This window comes from Melospiza georgiana, chromosome 1, assembly GCF_028018845.1.
Source record: "Melospiza georgiana isolate bMelGeo1 chromosome 1, bMelGeo1.pri, whole genome shotgun sequence".
NCBI lineage: Eukaryota > Metazoa > Chordata > Aves > Passeriformes > Passerellidae > Melospiza > Melospiza georgiana.
Window position 1 is genome coordinate 39596027 of NC_080430.1, and position 20884 is coordinate 39616910.

Genomic DNA, 20884 nt, shown 5'->3' on the forward strand with positions numbered 1-20884 from the left:
TCTGTGTTAAGTACACTGCTTGCTAGTTAAAAGGTCCCTGGTATTTTTAGCAGTTTAAATGTACTGCCGTGCTTCTTGCTGTTTTGAATGCCTATTTCTGAATTTCACATTTTGATAAAAATATTATTGTTGTCATTAAATTGATATTTAGAAAAGACTGGATACAAGAGCTCAGCGCAATGAATAAAACAGTTGGAGTTAACTATCCCTGGGGATAGAATCAATCACTGTTGTAGAAAAGGGTGACATTTAAAAAAGAAACTCAGAAGAAAATGTCATGCTTAAAAAATTAGATTTAAACGCACTAGCTCCTGATTGATTTTTATTGCACTCACATGGATACACTGATTGATTATCAGCCTTACAAATGTTTAGTACCTTTCTCACTTCTCTAATAATCAGAATAATCTAATTTTCAATGTCATTTAAGTTACCATATTCAAGGCTATAATAGATCATATTTCTAATAAAACGTAACAATTATGTAATGAATAATACAAAGCTGCAAGGCAGAGTTCAAATTTACCTTCCTCAAAAAAAAAGAAAAAAAAGGTTAAAAAAAAATAAAAATACCAGGAGTGTCTGGAAGGGCCAGTGTACGTGAAGGCAGGAGACAGGACGATGTCTTCTGGATGTGTGGTGTGTTCCCCTGTGGTTGAACTGAGGTTCCTGGCGCGTTGGCTGGGGCGGGTTTGCCATAGCTGAATGTTATTTCTCAATAGGAAACCCTGGGCGGGCTCGAGTTCTGTAATGGATGTGCTTGCTCTGTGCCTGGGGAAAAATGATAGCGTGCCAGGTGCTTATGAAATGTCTTCCATGATTGTTTCTCTGTGCTCCCTGTTAATTTTGATATGTGTCTGTAGAGAGATACTATCTCACTTAATTTGAGATGTTTTCTTCTGGCGATTGTTATCCAACAGCTGACATGGTTGATTTCTCAGAATCAGCTACAAAATATGCAGGTTTTGATGTGTTCTGATTTTGTAAGCCCCTTACACAACTGTGTACTTGTTATTCGCTTTGTCCATTAGAAATGAGAGTTTTGTGTTTGAAATGGGCTTTGTCTCCAATCATTCTCCATATGTCAAAGCCAAGTTTTGGCATGGAAATTTGTTTTAAAATAGTTTCCTGGCTTTTTTTAAGACTGAGCTGTTTTGCCTAAAAGAAAACATTATTTCATCTGGAAATCACGACCTAGGAAACCAATCTATTTATAACTACCTGGCATTCTGCATATTTTAGTGTGTTTGGCTTGCAATTGCACTGCTGTTAATGTGAGCAGGAGTCCCACCGTCCTGGATTGATGGCTCGTCAGCTTATCGAGTGTGATTTTGGTGCTTTTGAGATGATTGTTTTATTCCTTTACGTGTCTTGACGATTGGAAACTTAAACTCCTTGAGTTCTCTCATCTTTGTGCTTTACTCCACCAGTTCTCAGGCCTGGAATCTGCCTGGGATGTGCAGCTGGATGTTGCTTTGGACCATGGGGTCAGAGAGCCTAGTTCAGCAGTAGCAGCAGGGTTGCTAGGGCTCCCTTGGTTTGAAATTTTCCAAGGTGACTGTTGGGAAAGACACCCTTATGGACTGCCATTCCATACCATTTAGCACAGTTTGGTGAAGAGTAATGTGTGGTATATCATGGGCATTTAACCTGATCAGGTTAAATGCCCATGATATACCACACATGGCATTGTGTGGTATATCATTGTGTGTATATCACACTTGGCATTGGCACTAGGTGAGCATTTTGCTTATTTGACTGAAATATTTGACTGAAATTGGCCACAGCTGCTAACTTGTGCCAGAATTAGAATTTTTTTAGCAGCTGCCTCTGGAGTTGGAGAAGCACGAGCATGGAGGAGCTGTGCAAGGCTTGTGGGTTTCCACCCTAGCAAACAGCTTGGTGCTGCTGGATTTCCCAGCTGCCGTGCTGGGGATCAGCCCCACAGCCACGCGTGGCACCATCAGCCTGCCCAGGCTCCCTGGTGTTCAGACAGGGACAGGTGGCTTCCCAAGGAGCAGGAGGACGGGCAGGACAGTGAGCCTCTGCCCAGAAGGGAGAACTGGCAGGTCTGCAGCGTTCCTACCTCAGTTCACCTCTCACTTCGCTTCTCATTGGGCTTTACAAACAAAAGGAGTCTTTTTGCAGACCGACCTTGTGCCCAGCACTCTGCAATTACTGACTTGCTCTGTGTGCTTTATGGTGCTTTTGAGGTTTGTTAGCTTAACGAGTAACTTCCAAAATATTTGGGGACAAGAGAAGTGTGGTTTTACAGGAATGTGAACTGACTGGAAGCACTAGTAGTTGTTGCTACAGGAACAAAACCAGCTAACTGGTACACAGAGCTCTTCAAAGGTCACGGGGATCTCCAAGACAGAAAACTGCAGTGATAGCATTTCAAATAATGAATTTATAGCTGATTAATCATTTTAATACATGAAAGGAGTTGTCTGTGTATCTTCTGGATGTCTGGGGAAGTGCAGGTTGTGCAAGTAGTAGGAAAAATTGCATTGTGAGTCGCAAGTTCTTCTCCCTTGGACATGTTTGTGCCACCTTTGACAAATGGATGTACAAATATTCGCTATTCCGTGATTTTACCTGATTGCCTAGAAACTGTCTAAATCTCATGGGCTGGATCCCAGCTTATACTTAGCCAAACAGTGGCTAAGTTTGGTGGACCTGAGGGGTTTGTGTTTAAGACTGGACGATTCCCTGCATTAGGACATGCTTGAAATGACCCCACTCAGGCAGGAGAATTGCTGCAAGGTTACTAAATGAGAGCACTGGGGTTCTCCAAGAGAAGCTGTTTGTGTCTTCTCTATACTTAGTTCCATCTGCAGCAGGCCCTGTTTCCTTGAAGAATGCATCTGACCTTCGTGCACCTTTTGTGCCCTGTCCATCACTTTGAGCAGAAAAGGGGAAGTGTATCTGAGGCTAAGGAAAAGGGAATGGCAGTCCTGGGGTGAGGAGAACAGACTGAGCAGGACAAGGGGTGATGTTCTGCCCCCCTACCATCAGGGAGGAGGCTGAACATCTGAAGGTAGGGGCTATCTTAAGGCAGCACAAAGTTCCTTTGCCAGCTTGTGAACCCTGCTGTGGCTGCCTGGAGGTTTCTGGGTGTGGAAGTGCAAGTCCTGGCGTGTGTGTCAAGGGGACAGGGAAGCTGTCACAGGAAGATGGATTGAAGCAGACGTGCTCAGGTGTGGGCGTGTGTCACTCAGCCTTCTGAGACACGCCAAGACCTGGCTTCCTCACGTATCAAGATACACCTTTTTTCATGCTCCTTCCCCACACTACCGCCTTATTTATTTTTCTTTAACTTCCAAGAGTTCTCATAGGGCAAGAGAGCTTCCATACTGTCCCCTGTTGGGAGCTCCTAATTAATGCAGCCATCAAGTGAGAATTTAGTGCACGAGTAATGAAATTCATAACCTGAGTTTTCCACGGCAGCATTAACTGTGACACAGATTCATCACTGGTGTATCATCATTAAAAGGCAGTGGAATTGCATCGGGGATTGATGTGATCATATGCATGTAAAGATCAAGATACCAAAAGGTGTGATTTATGTAATATAAGCATAAGCTGTAATCCAAAACCCTTCCCACATGCGGTGTGACAGTTCCTGTTCCCAGAGCAGTGATGGTTTTTAAATTTACTGCATAAATGTGTGTGTGTGTTTATATGTTTTTATTTAACTCTTTTAAACATAGTCTTGTCTTAAGGTCTTTCTGTGCTTTTTTTTTTTTTTTTGCATGTTGATTTATAACTGTAGTTAAATCTGTCCAATAGTTCAGTGTTATTGAAATGCTTTATATTTTTGGAGCTTGGGTGTTATACATCAGCACTTTAATCCATTGTCTTACAGGGAATATGGAAACACTGACAGGTCTGATGCAGTCTTAATGAATAAAGTAAGAAGATATATATTATTCTGGATTTTCGTTATTTTAAAAGCTATCAGAATCATATAAGAAAGTTAATGAGTAACAAAAAATGTTCCTAGTTTTCAGGCTGTGTTACTTCTCCCCTTTCTACCCTCTGATTTGCACCAAAAGAGAAAGAGGACAGAGCTGGGCCAATTTGGTGATGAGGACTGATCAGCAGCTGTCCCTATGGTGGCCTTTGGAGGGAAAGGAACTTCACGTACACTGCAGAAGGAGCAGTGCTGGGATAGCAAAGGAGCGTGGCAGGGTTCCTGCCAGAGTTATCTCCTGGTCTCAGGGACCCCTTGGCACCTGCTTCGAAGCCTGGCCTGAATAATGCATTCAAATTGCACGAGGAGCTCAAAACTGTTGAGGGAAGTGGTTGTTGAGGCTGCCTGCTTGGCAAATTTGTCAGTCAGCTTGTAGAGCTATAAGTAACTGGGGCTTTGTGACAAAGGTTTATTGCTCTTTGTGGTTGTGTAGGAGTTTACAGAGTTTTCTAAGGAACTTCTTTATCTCCCAAGTACAGCAGTGATTAGGATTTGTTTCTGAAGTGCAGTGGCAGTTTGCAGCACTCGAGACATAGCTCTGGGTCTTGGATGTTTTTTCAGTGCAAAACATGGTGCTTGTGCTCTGCCCTGGGGTCCAGCAAACAAATCAGAGCATTTGCTTGAGGGGAAAGCTTGTAAAAGGAAGTGGGGAGCAACCAGTCCATCCCCCTAAATCTGACTGCACTGATAACATTGTACCTTTGCAAGGAATAACCTTTTTGGTCCACTCTTGCTGGTCTCCTTTGGGTCTGTGTTCTCCAAACACCAGAATTCAAGGTTAGGTTTTAATCCAGTGTGGTGCTCAGCAACCCAGCCCTGATCCAGCCAAGCACATTATTGACTTCAGTGAAGTCTGTCACACAGTTAAGTCAAGTTCATGCTTAAAATGTGCATGACTGGTGTCAGAATTCTCTCAGTTGCAAATTCAGACCTTTAGTGAGAAGACCAGAGCCATACATTGCATGGACTGTGTGCCTAATGGCCTTGTGAAGGAGAAACAAATGTTCACCACATCTCTACTCCTTATTTTCTATTACACACAATATGTTATTTCTGTAGATGCCTCTGACTCTGATGCTTGCCCAGCCCACTATTTTTTCTGCTCTTTATGATTATTGTGGTTCACTGGCATGTAGGAGGCGACCACAGAAGATGTGGAGATGGGCCTGGGGAACCCACAGGGATAAAGAGCTGGCATGGAGGTGGCTTTGTGCTTCTCTCCCTTTGGCACAGATAGATGCACTTTCTGGGGCAGGACAGTACAAATAAGAATCAGCAGGTCTTTGGCCATCCAAAATCCCCAGCCATGCTCACAAGTGCCAAACCCACCAGCTGCACCCTCCGAGTTTAGGGCCTTGTTTTAAATATCGTGAGGTTTTGAATACTAACAATGTTAAGATTGGTTTTATTTATCCAGTAAGATTTAGTCTTCAGGGTGTTTAATATTGACATGGAGTCTTTGGGGAGAAGGATTGATTTTGCTTGGCTTTGTTGTAAAGCCTTATGCATCTGGTTACACTTAAGACGTTAGCTTTAGCTAACAGCAAGACTCTTGATAAAATTCACAATTACTGGCAATACTGTGGACATGGACTTATCTCCTGGGCACGTTTTGTAAAATTAAGCTATTTTCATTAAAAGAACAAAGAGCAGCATGGTGATGGAGCAGCTGTCATATTTTATTACAAAACACAAATATGTGGGAAATCAATTACAGCACGAGTGAGCACAATGCATATTTCCAGTAATCCCCCACGGCCGGGGGAAGGTAGAAGGCTGATCTGAGTGCAGAAGCAGATGGCAAGCAACTTTAGATAGCTTCACTGCCATTTTTCCTCTTTCAAGTATTTGTGCTTCTCCTTTGATCTTCAGAACTTGAGTTTAACGTGTTTCATCTTCTTTTGTTTACTGTTTTCACATTTAACTTTCCTTTTAAATAACTTCTGTTTGGTGGAGTTTGTATTAGTGTGGGGCTTTGTTATCTTCCATGCTGAGGTACTTAAGAAGAAAGACATTTGCTGTCTTTTTTTAGTGTTGCTCACATCCAATAAAATAGTGACTGCTTCACTGCAGAGGGCTTCGCCATCCACCGTGCACAACTGTAGTTCTACAGTGGAAAAATCCCACCTCACAAAGCTACTAAGACACTGTGCATAAGAAGTTGCAGTAGACTTTCCTGGAAGGCTGATAATGTGGGATTGTGATGGCACACCCACAACAAACCCCTGTGGAAGTTTGGTTTAATCACTGCTCACTACATTTAGTTCTTAAATTATTTTTAAATGAGTAGGCTGCAATTAATGTCCTCTGTGCATATAACATTTTTATATTCAGCTAAAATAATGTGTGTTTAAAATAGCAGCGTTTTACAGTGATTTGAAATAGAGCAGCAAAAGCAACATAGATTGATCCGAATAACCCCATGTGATCTGTATCTCTGCTTTTCTTACAGCTGTCAGAAATGACAGGAACAAAAAGAAGAAGGAACCTTCAAAGCAGGAGTCCACAGAAAACTATGAAATGACAGCAGAGTTAGATGATCTCACTGAGAAGATCCGAAAAGCTCACCAGGAAACCTTCCCCTCGCTCTGCCAGCTGGGAAAATACACTACGGTGAGTATGAGTTGAGGCACAGAGCCTTCTGGATATGCCTGGATGATGTGAGTTTTGGAGGCCTTGGACATTTTTAATAGATGGAGCAGTAGATTCACTCTTTACACCTCCTAAGCCAGGAAAAAACCAGAGGTGTGTGTGCACAGGCTGCCTGCCTGCTGGGGAGAGAAATTGCACTTAGATGTGAGCGCTACTTAGCCGTATCACCAGAGACTCCTGGAGGATAAATCCAGCCAAAGGACCAGCTCCGAGACCATGAGTCAGTGACATTCCATCATTCATTAGACATTTCTTGGCTCCCAAAGATGTGATCTCTGCTCGTGCATCAGCAGATTACAACTTTGCAGGTGTAGGGAGTTCTTAAATGCTGCTGGATTACTGGTGATAGTCCCAAAGCTACCAAGGTCAAGGAAAATATGAAATGTTTAAGTAAAACAGTTTCCAAAACGCTCATTTGCAGTTTATTCCTAGAATCATAGAATATCCTGAGTTGGAAGGGACCCACAAGGATCACTGAGTTCAACTCATGGCTCTGCACATGACAGCCCCAAAAAATTATACATCCTTTTCCAGTCTACCAAAAGATCCCATAACAGCAAAAAGTTTTGCTGCTTTTAGAAATGAAAAATCAGCCCCCCCATTAAGAAGCTCAGTACTGTGGGAATTTCTCCAGACACGAGTCAGGGAAATAATTTTTCTTCTATACATATATATATTGCTAAATACAGGGAAAGTCAGTGAAATTAATTGATTAAAGAAAATTGAACATCAAGTTTGCAAAACCAATAATAAAAGAAATGATGAAAAATAACTGTTAGGTAATGTTTAGAACCTTATCAGTTAAGAAATGACTACTGAGTCTGGGCTTGCTGTTGGTTGCAGCAGCATTGACTGTTTCAGAGGGGTGTGCAAAACATCCTGAGGTAGTCAGGCATGTGCTCTTATTGCTGAGAGCAGGAGTTTAGGAGTGCTGTGGCATGTCTGGGGCAAGGAGACAGCTGTCTCCATGGTTCTTGCCCTCCAGCCCCAGCTGAAGATCTGGGACCAGTCCTCAGATGCATGGTGGAACACTGCTCTCACTGGGTTGCTCTCTGGTTCGAGTAAATTTTCTGCTATTGAAACAAACATTCAGTTTCTCAGAGTGATGTAGGCAAATCCCTGTGTGCCCACAATATTCACTGTCTCAGCAATCAGGGTGCTTTTTAATGGCATATTAACCTATTTACAAAACAGAGTGCAAGGCTCAAAACTGAGGTCTGAGTGTAAGACTTGGTATTTAAGTGCAAGAAAAGCAAGTACATATGGTGTGATTTTAGAAAAAGGTACATATTTCATGTTGTGACAGTATTTTCACCAGCACTTTTCACATTTAAATCTGAGCCCCATGTAAACTGGTTAGTACTGGGGAAGGAGCCTGTCCTCCCCATGTTTCTCTGGTCCTTCCCAGCAGGAACACCTTAGAATGTATTTCCACCTTAGCTGGGAGTTAGCTGAGTGCACTGCAGCTGGTGGGATGGCACTGCACTGCAGCCTGGGAATTGCCAAAGATCCTCGAGGGTTGAAAGATAAACCTTGGCACCTCTACACTTGCATTAGGTACTGGATGCTGAAGTATCATTAATCTTTTAGCTCTTGAAATGATACAAGTGGATGAAATTGGAGAGGGCCTTGTTGCATAGCACACCCACTGCTGATGCCTTCGTCCTTAGGTTCTGTCTGAACTCCATGGGGAGTTTATGCCTCTGTTGGAATTTCAGAGCCCTTGTTGAGAGCACCTGGATCTCAGTAATGAGCAGATGAATGGAACACGAGTAGCCATGATTTGACTGCACTCTTTCTGAGGCTGGGTATTGGTCATTCATATCTCTAGCCTGATGGGACAGCCTGGGGCAGGGGATTTCTTGTTTTCAGCTTTGCTCTGTTGGAAGTCCAAAGCAGGGAACTGCTGCACAGGGCTCACCCTCTCCTGCTTTGTCATGGAACAAGTTGCAATAACAGAATTATGCTGAAAGAGTTAATTTTGGCTTACCTTGAATCTTTGAGAGCAATGCAGCGTCCTTCAAACACTGCATCAGAACTAATAGCAGTGGTGCTAAATACTGTCCTCTTGCTGCATTCTCATAGTCTGTGTGTGAAGTGCAGAGTGTATAAATCTCTCATCTAGGTAAGGTCTGGCAGCCACTTTGGCATTTTTTGTAGGACTTCAGTGTTAAGAGCTCATGTGGGAAGGACAGATTAGTGCTGAGGCTGGAATAAGGGTCACCTTCCCCTCCAGCCTCCTGCCAGCCCAGGGGCAGGGGATAATCCTTTCTGCAGCACTGAGGATCCAAGAGGATCTGGGATGTGGAAGCTGTGTGTGCTGGTCACACGAGCACAGCTCTGGTGCCTGGACACCACCAGCAGCTGCGGATCAAACAGCAGGGCTCCCTCAACAACCTGAGACACTTGAAGCAGAGACCAGAAATCAAAAAACAAAGGAGCACAGAGCCCTTTTTCTAAGTGCTGAGTCCAAGGGGAGCCTATAGGCTAAAAGCCTATGCCACACTGCTTTTTTTGATAGTAACTATCTAGTACATGTGGAAGATTGCCCCCAGTCCTGCTTTTGTGCCTGGTTCTGCATGCTGTCAGTCATGAGGCATGGCATGCTCGCACTACAGAGCACACAGATTGCTTTTATAACCTTAGAGTTTTTAATTTAATTCTCTAAGTGAGAGGTGAGAAGTGAGTGTTTCTAACCAATGTGGATTCCATTGGATTTTGTGAGCCTTGCATTTGTGTACTGACAGGGATGGTGGATGGAAGAAAGGGTTCTGCACGAGCAGCCCCCAAGTGCCTTTGATTACACAATCATTCAGACTGTTTTAAAAGATTTCATTTGTTGCTAAAAAGTGCAAAAAATTATAGGAGTGTAACATAAAAGAGACCTTACAGAGATATAGTAAAAATAAAAACCTGTTCAGGCATTTGGCTTGTGTATCTGGCTCCTGTCACTCTTGAGGACTGCCGCCTGCATTTCCCAGAGGGAAGGGTTACATGGTGATTTTTTTCTGCTACCATTGTGTATTTTTAGCTATTAAAATGGTTTTGGAGAAGCATTTTCAATTATTTTTTATATCCATCTGCTGTTTAAAAAGTGGCCCCATACTTTGCATAATTAATAGAAGTCTACTTAAAATAATGGGAGAATAGCCCCTGTGTTAAATTCATTTGGCTTAACAGTTGCATTTGGTGGGCAGTGACAAGTACAGTTCTACCAATGATGAGAATCAGCAAGCTGTTTAAATGTAATGGATTCCAAAAGTCTATCATAAACAGATCTGTTTTATTACTGTCATCCAGGTAAGAGAGAGTGCCTGAGTAATTTCTCTGGAGATGTCATACTTTATAGTATAATTGAGTGTAACTATACTGCTTGTCCCTTGAGAGTGGTATTATTTGTAAGTCTACAGCTGTGTTACATCCAGCCTTGTGATAAAGGGAGGATAAAACACAAAACAACTTTGGCTCTGCAGACCCTTGCTGCAGGTTCTCCTGGGTTGCTCTTGGCTAGCTGGAAGTGAAGAGGTTCCACATCTTGACAGCCTTTTGTTCTTTGTAAGTGCTGGTTTTAGAAGTTACACAGCTATTGTTCAGTGCCATTGAAGAGGAATATATACATATATAAAAATGTGTGTATCTCCTGATACTGGGACTGAGCAGGGACATGTGCTGTGGTCCTCAGCGACCTTGCTGGAGCTGGAGTGCATTGCTGCTTTTACTAAAGAGGCATCACGAGTGCTCCTGATTAGGGCAGAGTGCCCCTGTGAGCCTTGTTTCCTTTGTAAAGTGGATTTTAAAGACAGTAGGGATTCTGCTGCTGTGTATGTTTCTACGAGTACCTCATCCCATATTGTTAATGTGGATACAGAGCAGCCTGCAATGAAAAAACAAAAATGATGGAAAAAATGGGATCAATTTATGTGGCAAAAATGGCTGTTTAATTGGATTTCATAGCAAGGTTGGGCTTTTCCACTGATAAAGATGCCACTAGGGTGCATTACAGTATTGTTCCACCATATGTGCACTGGTGCATAGGCCTGAAAAACATGTGAGACTGCTCCTGGAAAAGACACCCAAAAACCTGCTTCAGTAAAATATTCAGGAAAAGTCATAGCGTCTGCATCTTTTTCACAGCATGGATAGAGGAGATCTCCAGGCAAATCTAATAAGAATTTTTGTTTCTGTTGTGCATTTTTTTTAACCCTGTGTTTTATTGTTCAACCTATACATAGATATTGAGTCAGTTTGGGTTTTTCAATACTGAGAAATGCTGCTAAAAATCCAGCTCTTTCCTGTGACACTTGTGTTGGTGTTCATTAACAGATAGAATGTTAAAACTCTTTCCATTTGTAGCATCTCAGAGGTAATGTGCAAACCACATTAGCTCCAATGCTGAGGGATCTGGCACCTGGCAAATAAAACACCTGGTTATTTTGTATTTTATTAACTGCCCCTTCTCTTCAGTTTGCATAATAGAGAGTTAGATTTACATTAGTTACGACGGCCGTGCATTACTCCTAATAGAAGACACGTCAAACTTCCCGTTGCTGGCACTGCAGCATGATAAAGTAACCTCATATGATACTGATGAAGATTTCGTTCACACTTGCTGGTTTCATGCAACGTCTTTTTTTCCAGATGGATACCCTATTGTAAAATGATTTCCTGCTTTAGGCTCTGCTTTGTGTAGCTCTCTGCTATGCCATCTTTCTATGAACTGGATAAACTGCCTATTAAATTTAATTACAGCCTGAATGACTGCACATCTTGATCTTATTTTTCCTCCAATGTACTGTATTTCACCAAGGTCCTTGAGGATGAAATAAAATAAATCTGAGGGATGCATACTCCAGTAGCTGAGAGAAATGTTTCAAAGGGCATTACAATCACTGTTAACTCATTAGTTTTGGACCATTTTGAAGGCAATACTTTAGGTTTAGCATTATGGAGATATTTTCTTTTGTCATTTAAAAAAACCCAGAAGAAAATAGAGGAAGTTCCCAGAATAAAAATTCAAATAGAAATGATGAAATGAATTAATTATCCCCTAAAGAGAAGGGTAGCAGGAAAGAGCATGCATGCTCCTTCAGACTGCTCAGCACAGTCAGCGTTTATTTTTTCCAATTAGGGCCTAATGTAAATATTCCTGGCTCAAATCTCCACGCTGTTCCCAGTGAGGGTGAATGTCAGGCTGGTGGTGCCCTGGGGACCCGTCAGGGCTTTCCCCTTCATGACTGATGGTAGTGGTGGTGTCTTGTGAAGGCAGTGCTGGGATGGGGTCCAGAGCATCACAGCCAAGCTGAGCTCACTCCACATTGCCCCACCAACCTCTTCCAGCCCTGTGTCCTTCCCGTGAACCAAAGAAAGCTGACAAGATAATGGCTTCAGTGGTTTTCTAAGAGGTGGATGTCCTCACCATCAGCAGTGGTGGTGGCAGGCTCATTGGAAATGTTTCCTCCACGAAAGTGTGATCTGTGTAATTTGAATGCTTTTTGATGGCTATTTAATCTGCCATGTCTGTTAGACTTTTAGGTTGAGACTCTGCTCATTTAAGTTTAATTTTAAAGTTAATTTAACATTTTAACTTCAACCAGCTGGGACTGAGGCGGCTGATCACATGGGCTTCCTCTGCAGCTGGGGAGGAAGCCACTGCCTGAGCATATTTTTATAGGTAAAATTCCTCCTGCAGTGAAGAGGAGATCACCCAGATGCTGAAGGCAGCTGCAATGCACTCTGAACTTGGTGCCTTATGAAACAGGGGAGTGGGGGACGCCATCCTAAATATCAAATGCTGACAATACACTGCGTGTGAGGGCAGAAGGAGATTTGGGTACTTCAGAGCTCTGTCATTACCTGTTTCTTGTCACTCTGTTGGAGTCCTGTATGGATTGGAATGGACTCACCAGGTCTGCTCATGACAACCAGCCTTTGTGGGCTGGCATCAACTGGGTCACAGCAGATTTTGAGTCAGACTGTTCTTGGCTGACATGTTCAGCTTTTCCAAGGGTTAAGTGGTTGTTCCAAATATATAAAAATGTGAGTTTGATCACAAACTTTACACAAGTTTCCTATGCACTCTAGAAAATGATGGAGACTTTGAGGTAGGTGAATATGAACATTCCCTGAAAGATGCCACCAGAATGTCCTTGTTACACTTCCAGCAGAGGGGATGTATGTTGGATGCGCCATCAAATGAGCACGTAGCATTCATCAAGGCACATGGGATTTTCCTTAGCATTATGTAAATAAATGCTCTGTAAGTCATGGGAGACTGTAGCTTCAGAAAGCTGTGGCAGAGCCACAGAGCAGAGAAATTAAGCAGAACCAATTTTGTAAGACCTTAAGTATGTGAAACTATGTTCCAAATATTGTGCTGCTTTTTCCAGAGGAGGACCCAATATTCTTGTTCCACTGTTCATTTATATTTTCTGGGGTACAACTGTAAATTGTCTTTCTCAATGCACTTATTATATAATGGCAAGGAAGAATAATGAGGGTGGCATTTGGAAATGTTTAAGTTCATTTGTATTCCTTGTACAGATGGCCTCTGCAATCATAAGTAACAGAGAAGTATCCAAGGAATTTTCAGGCGATTAATCCAAGTTTAAAACCAGCATCATCCCGACAGCAAGCTGCAGAAAATGCCTGGAATGTTAATAGAAAGTACTTCTGGAAGGAAAACGTGGTAGTTGTTTCCTTCCCTTGAAAACCGATTGCTGAAAGGGACGTTGTTGATTTATGGTGCCTTCTGTCTGTCTGTCTGTCTTTCCAGAACTCCAGCGCAGATCATCGGGTTCGACTGGACCTTGGGCTTTGGGACAAATTCAGTGAACTTGCAACAAAGTGCATTATTAAAATAGTGGAATTTGCAAAGCGATTGCCAGGCTTTACAAGTTTGACCATTGCAGACCAAATAACTCTACTGAAAGCAGCCTGCCTGGATATACTGGTATGTATTTTTAACATCATTGTTCTCCTGCTAATGTGTTTTCTATTCTTCTTTTTACTGCAATTGACAGGAAGAGGGGGGAGAAATATGGCCCTGACCTTACTGTTGTAAAATTGAACTTACTGGTTAGTCTGGTGTGGTCAGAAGATGACTCCAGCACACCTACAGAGGTGTGTTTTGGGGGATGAGCATACTTTTCAAAATGAGTCCTTACACATTTTGGTATTGTGGCATGTGTAACTTTGGAAAATTTTCTTTACTGTTAACACTGAAGAGACATCTGTTTCTCCTTCATTTCTCCTTCATCCTTCCTTCCTTTATCCTGTGTATAAAGGATACCTAGAGGAACAGTCCACTGTATAATGGTTTAGGAATGTGCTGTACCTGTGCTCATGAGGGAATTTAAGGAATAAGACACAAGGCTTCACAATTAGTGTTTTTAAGGTTTTAGAGGGGAAGCTGGTGTGCCTGGAGCCTGTCAGATACAAGCCTCTGGCACTCATATCCCCCTGCTTTCTCCAGTGCTGCAGGTATCTATGGAAGTGGCCGATGTAATGGACTCGCTGCAGGTTTTAGCTAAATGCAATTTAATTTTAAACAGGCAAACAAGCAACCTGCAGGAGGGAACTGAGCAGGTGGGCTAGGAGTCTGTCTCCAGACCTTGCCTTGCCACTATGTCAAGGCAAAGCTGTCTTCCTTCCCTTTGTCTCTGGTTGTTTCTGTCATGCTGACCTTCAGAGGAGCCCTCTGGGATCTCAGCATTTCTTTTTCAAGACCTTAGAGGTCTTCAGGCTTTTAGTGGCAAATATGCTTGGTATTACTGGTTGTAGCAATAACTTGCAGTAAAACAGTAGGTTCAATGTAAACATATTTTAAATGTTTCATTCTGAGCACAAACCTTCAGGTCCTCATGGAGCCAAGCTTGGCCAGTCTAGAAGCATCTTGTAGGATGGCTACTGTAGATATATTTTTTGTCATGACACGGGAGTTTAAACTAGGGAAGCTGAAGTTGAAGTAATTAATCTTGGAATTTCTAAAAGTGCATTGCTTCAAACAGGATCATGTTGAGGGGGACATTAACTGCTGTGACCTTTTCCTCTTGTTTTGTCAAAAGCTGTTTGGAAGAATCGCATCAAGAGGACATTGATGAAGGAGGAAGAGGGGTAGGAGAGGGGAAGGGGTTTCATTCTTTGGCCTATAGAAAAAGGGAAGGTTGAGGTTGCCCTGCCATGCTTGAGAGTCACCTCTTGTTGTTCCCTAATCCAGGCACTCATTCAGAGTCAGCCTCTCATTGTTGCTGGGAGTGTCCCTCGGTGGGGCAGGGCCATTCGTTACCGATTGCACGCCTGTCATCACCAGCTCTGTCCCCAGCAGATTCTGTTACCTTCCCCTCACACCAGAGGCAGATGGTGATCAAAAAACTGCAGCCTCGAGTGTGTTCTGCCAGCAGCAGGGGATGGGAACTGCTTTGTGCTGTGCTGCTGTAACCCATAACAAATAGTTAATGTTGGATAGTAGAAACTATCCATAAAGGATGGGGAGGAGCCAGGATATGGCAAGAACCTGCTCATCCAAACCTCTTACTCCTAAAACTTCCCCCCTCAAGCTGCCACCTTGTTTGTTTGTGCCATGCCCTGGCACCAGAGCTATTGGATAACAAATACCCTAATTCTGTAATCCTGTGAGCTCCTGATGCTCTTTGTTGGAGTGGGCAGTGGCAGCTTGCCCTGGGAACGTGCACAGCCCCTGTGGCACAGGGTCCCTGCAGCAGCTCACTCAGTGCTGCCATTGCCAACACTGGCTAAAAAACTGAGGGGCCCCTTTTTGGTAGGGGTTTTATCTGAAGTGCCTCGATAAAGGCACTTTGATCAAATAAAAGCCTAGTTGTCAGATTAGAAAAAGAGAATGAAGCAGGTGGTATATAGTGACTTTATTTCAACTAATTAATGGATAGTAAAGTTGATTCTTTAATATGATTCATCACTTTTACTTTGTGGCCATTGGCAACCTTCGAGCTCTAGTTATAAACTTCATTGAGGCCTGTCATTCCAGATCACCTGCTCATTCTGTTTTTTATTTTTCACAAAGCCAGAGAAGGTGACACCTCCAAGCGAGCAGGGCATAGTGAGCACCATAGAGTCTGCAGCTGGGAGGAGCTGAGGCTTTTCCAAAGCCAGGAACAGATACAGCACGGCTAATAGTCCTAACTTTCCTGTGTGACATTTACACAAACTTTATGTGACTATTTTATGTGCTGCTTAAAAAGAAAATGGGATAATTACCATTACCAAAATGGTACAGTAATGCGTAGTGTGCGCTGCCTGTGAAATGCTGTATCCAATAAAGCAGCATCACCTGCACATAATCAGAATTGCAGTGCTGCTCTCTATTTAAGCTGAACATCAGTACTGGAGCAGTTTTAATAGCACATATTCCCCCCCCCCCAACAAGCCAGTTGTCCTAGTTATGAGTGTTTTGTTTTGTGGTGCCTTGAGATGCAGAGCGAGCGCTGCTGCCCCTCCTGCTGCACCAAGCACCCAGTGGCTGCTGTGTGAGCTCTGCTGAGCAGGGCCATGAGCCTCAGCAGTGTGCCCTCATGATCCTGCTGCTCTGCCATGCCCTGGACGTGTTCCCAGAGCCACAGCACGTGGGAGGAGCAGCGTGGCGCTCCCAGGTTGGGTGGCCAGGCTTCCCTGCCAGCAGGACCCCTCCACTGCCCGCCTGCCCTTCAGCACCAGCTGTAGAGAGTCTTGAGCATTATTAGACCCTGCCAAGGTCTCTGCTCAATTGGTTCCTGTGGCTGTGGATACTTAAGCCCCTCTTAAACAGGCTGACAAGAGAAGTGGTGCCAGGAGCTCAGTAAACTCCGATGGGTATGGGCCAAAGAATTGTTTTATGTACAAACAAACACTAACTCTGGAAGGAAAAAAACATCAAGCTTCCTGAAGCAGCTCGAGGCGCCAAATGAGGATAGTGGAATTTATATCTTGTCTGGTGCCAAAAGTTGTAGGGATAAATATTACTAAATTTCAGTCAATAACACTTGTAAAAGTGAGTGCTTCTGTCTGCTGGTACACTGGCCCAGCAGCAGCCAAGCATCCCCAGCCTCGCTGGCAAGACAAATGTGGAAAGAATCCAGAGTCCAGACTATCTTAAATCTAATGGATAAAAGCCTGAGAAGCCCTTGAATGCTAATCCTTAATGATGTAATTTTTGTTTTCTCTTGCAAGCCCTGTGCGTTAGTGCCAGGCAGGAATTGGTGTGTGCAGAACAAGCTGTGCTGACGGGGTTTGGCAGTGCCATGAGGCATCATTGCTTCAGAGTCACCTGCCCGGGTTTCTCCTCTCAAGGAACTGCTCCAGCCAGCTGAGGCAGCTAGTGTCTAACAAAAGGATTTCTTAAAAAATAGGCCCAGCTTTCCCTACCTAATCTGTTTAAAATGAGTAACAGTTCTGTGGTAGCAGCAACGTCATAAATGCAACTTTCTGGCTGACTTTGGTTTTGTGCCTCTGGTAGGGTTTTTGTTTTGCACTTTATAACAGGCTCATAAGAATCCCTAATGCTTTAATATATAAATATTCCTTAAAACAAAGAGCCGTTTAATAATGAGGGAAAACTGTATTTATGGCTGCAAGTGGCATTTAAGAGCAGAGTGACAACTAAAATACTTGGCTTGGTTGCAAAATCTAAACAACATTGAGGACATTGGGAGTTCAGTTTAAAATGGAGAAAGATATCGTGATTTCTTATTTTGAAGTGCTGATGTTTCCCATATGTTCTTCAGTGAATATGAGCTTGAAATCAGCTTTACTTTGACACTGGAAATTTGCCCAAGAACAGTTTAGCAACAATCAGCAATATCCATGGCGTTTCACAGATCCTGATGAAGGACAGAAATTTTAAAAAAAGAAAGAAAAAAATAAGTAAAACACCATTTCAAATGATCTGTCTTGGAGTTTAATAATAGCGTGTTGTGGGATAATGTCAAAGGAATGCAGAGGAAACCTGAGAGCTGATTGCTGCAGTCAAGTTAAGTGCACTGCTGAAAACACATAGTTGATCTTCAGCTGTGCCAGTGCCCAGCGGAGCTGCTGCAGGCTCCCCCAGCTGATGGCTGCAGCAGCACTTGGGATCCAAAGGCCTGAAGGCTGCCCTCAACTAAAACCTGTCCTACCTGCTGCCTAAGCCTGAAGTAGCTCAATTTTAATTACAAATTTTGCACGGCCCCCCCCCCCCCGGAGGTCCCTTTCTGTGCATGCCCACAGGGCTGGCTTGAGGCTGAGTAACCTCACCCAAATTTGTTCCCAGTGAGGATTCAGCCTGGAAGTTCTTCCTCTGTTTTAGCCCTGGGGTAACAGCTAACAGCAGGATAGGAGTGCTCTTTGCTGAGCACTCCTGTCCTGCAGCCCCAAACACATGGGGCTTGTGGCACTGGGAAACAAGGACAGGGAGCTCTGCTGCGAGGGAGCCAGAGCCTGGTGCATGGTGGCAGGGGTGTGTTCAGCCTCTGGGCTGCTGGGGAGATCGCTCCAGGGCAGCCCAGTCCCTCTGTGGCAGCTGGTGTCCAGACCTGCCCTCTGAGGGAGGATCTGGGGGATCCAGATCTTCCAGCCCTGCTTGGGCAGCTGCCGGGGAAGCTGCAGGCAGCCTGGGGAACACTCCATGGCATTGCCCAATCAAGCTCCCAGTCCTGCTCTGCTCTTTTGTTGGGAAGGGAGTCCTGAGGCTCTGGAACTGCTTGCTAAGGCTTACCAATTGAAATAGCACTGCAGTCAAAGGGGCTGCCTTTCGGCCTGGCTGAGCTAAGGGAAAAGCAGTACCAGGTAAGGAGTACAGAGCCTTGTTCCTCCCAAAGCTGGATACCTGGCCTTCTTCAGCCACGCACCCTTACTGGAAGGCAGCTACTGTCTGTGCAGGCCTCAGGTGGGAAGAGCTGCACTCCAGTTCCTCCTGCATGCCATTAGGGAAGTGAACTGAGCAGCTCTTGGGTGTCACAGTAATATGTAACTTTGGAATCTTTGTTTTCTGGAACACCAGATATTCTCCATGTTTCTTCTGCTTTCTGTACAGTCTTTTAATGATTTAAAAGAGCAACCCACTGTGAACTTCAGGGGAGAGCATGGCCCGTGGTTACTGGCAGTTCTGAATGTGGTAAAGATGCTGCCTCTTACTTACAGGGTGCTGTGCTTCATAATGTTAATTTTTTCTAATGATCCTGAACAATACGTTGGCTACTACGTAAAACCTAGCAACTAGCAGCCTTTTAAGATGGCATATATTATGGGAAATTTGTGGTCACTGAGGAATTAATGTGCTGTGTGCTTGTATTTGTGACTCTTGGTCATTGATTTAAGTAATTTCAAGAACTTACTCTAATTTGGGGGTAAGGCAACAATGTGAAACATTCCTGTCCAACCATACAAAGTTTCACTGCTTCAAGGTATACCCAGAATGTGAGATAAGAGTATTGCTGAGACAGAAAATAGTTGAAGATCCATCTGCAGAAATATGCCTTATTAAGTCTCTTACCAAGGAACTGAAGAAGAGAAATGAAAGCTTCCCTTTAGGTATCCTACAGACTGTGTTCTCATTCTCCTCCCTATTTATTTGGAGCAGTGTTGCCAGGCAGAGATGAAAGTGGGAGAACCAAGCCCAGACTGGTCAGCTGCCATGTGCTGGGGCCTCTGACTCAGAGCCTCAGAAGCTATAGGAGTAATTAAATTCTCCCAGTGCTCTCTTATATTCATGTAAATCTTTTTTGTTGTATCTTTAAAACCAAGTAGGATGGGAAATAAATACAGTCAAGCCCTGAAAAAACACAGCTGTAGTCTTAGCTCAGCTAATCAGCCTGACTTGGGCAGGCTTTCAGTTCAGTTTAGTTTCGGCACAAGCCCTCTCCCACCTCAGATTATTTTAAACATTAAGCACTGATATATATAACAGAAATATGTCAACATGATGGACGCCTCTTTTATTAGGTGCTTACGGCCGTGTTCATTAATTGCAGCTCTACAAATGACCCTGTGCCGCCACAGAGGGTGGCACACCACAGAGGGTGGCACGAATGGTGGCACACACCCTGGCTGTGCTCTGGGAGGGAAGCGTTTGCGCACACGCTCCCTCGCTGGCCCTGCTGCCACCTCTGCTGCTGTGACAGCGCTGCCCTTACCCCGGAGGCGTTTGCTAACAAAATGTGGAGCATCCTCGGTGTTTTATTCATGTGTTCTGCATTCCTCCGTGCCCGGTTAGAGGTGTGAATCCCCGTCCTCCCCTCGAAGGCTCTTTCATCCGGGGTCAGCGCTGGGTGGCTGTCGGCACACCAGGGAACTGGCCAAAGCCAACAGTGCCTGGGCGTGCTCAGGATCGAGCGGCGCTGTCGGCGGCTCTGCGCCAGGCAGGCAGGGGCTGCCACCGCTGGGGCTCCGCAGGGGGAAGCGCCAGAGCCTGCAGGGAGGCTGGCAGCCAACAGGCTGGTGGGGAGGTTTGGTGTTACAGCACGCAGAAGTAACAACCTCTGTAAAAGAGGAAAAGCTGGGCCAACTCCTCAGACCACTGGCCAGGCAGCCAGGAGCCGTGTGTGCTGCTGTTTGGAGGTGCAGAGTTTGATATTCTGCTGGGGACGAGCTCCCAGGCTGACAAGGCAAGCAGGGCTCCAAGGAAACCCTACCTGTAGCTGCTGGGGAGATGGAGGGCTGTGTCCCCATAGCAGTGTTTGCCCATCTGCTCTTGCAGAAGAGAGGAGGGCAGCCAAAATTCTGCCTCTTCAGCAGCTCACAGCTGTCCACGCTCACTCCCACAAGCTTCCGCTCCCACAGCATTGTCCTTGTCAAAGATACAACCCAGGGAAGTGCTGCCGTGCAAAAACAATCCCCAAAATCAGTGAGATATGCCTTTGTTCAAAGAGGTGAGATGCTCTCAGGATCTCGTGGGATCAGATCAGCAGTTCATCAGATCAGTCACATTTTATAGTTAGGTGCAGGTGGCAGACTAATGAAAGAACTGGTTTTGTGGATATCACTGGTGGTGACCTGAGTGGTGAGAGTTGCTTCAAAGTTTTGATCATTTCATAACTAGGGGGAAATTTCTGTCCTTGGGTTTGTGTTACAAGGAATACACATGGTCAGTAGAGTATATTTGTGTTGTACCTGAGAGTTTTTGTGCAGCTAGAACCGCACAAACTGGAATTTTTCAGATTGTTCTGATGTGTCCAACTACTGATGCTTCACTGTCATTTGCCACACTGAGAAAATGCAACAAACCTCTCATGGATTAAATTCTTCAGATTCTATTTTTCTGTTTTTTCCACA

The 20884-nt window shown here is 44.2% G+C and overlaps 1 protein-coding gene across 8 annotated transcripts in view; it reads left to right on the forward strand.

Moving 5' to 3' along the window:
- The window catches only part of RARB (retinoic acid receptor beta), a 321962-nt gene that overhangs the window by 294843 nt on the left and 6235 nt on the right, over positions 1–20884 (forward strand). For all 8 annotated transcript variants that reach the window (XM_058042289.1, XM_058045096.1, XM_058041608.1 and 5 more), the window contains 2 exons: positions 6429–6589; positions 13401–13577. In XM_058042289.1, coding sequence (XP_057898272.1) covers positions 6429–6589; positions 13401–13577 — 338 coding nt within the window. The remainder of the gene's footprint in view (positions 1–6428; positions 6590–13400; positions 13578–20884) is intronic.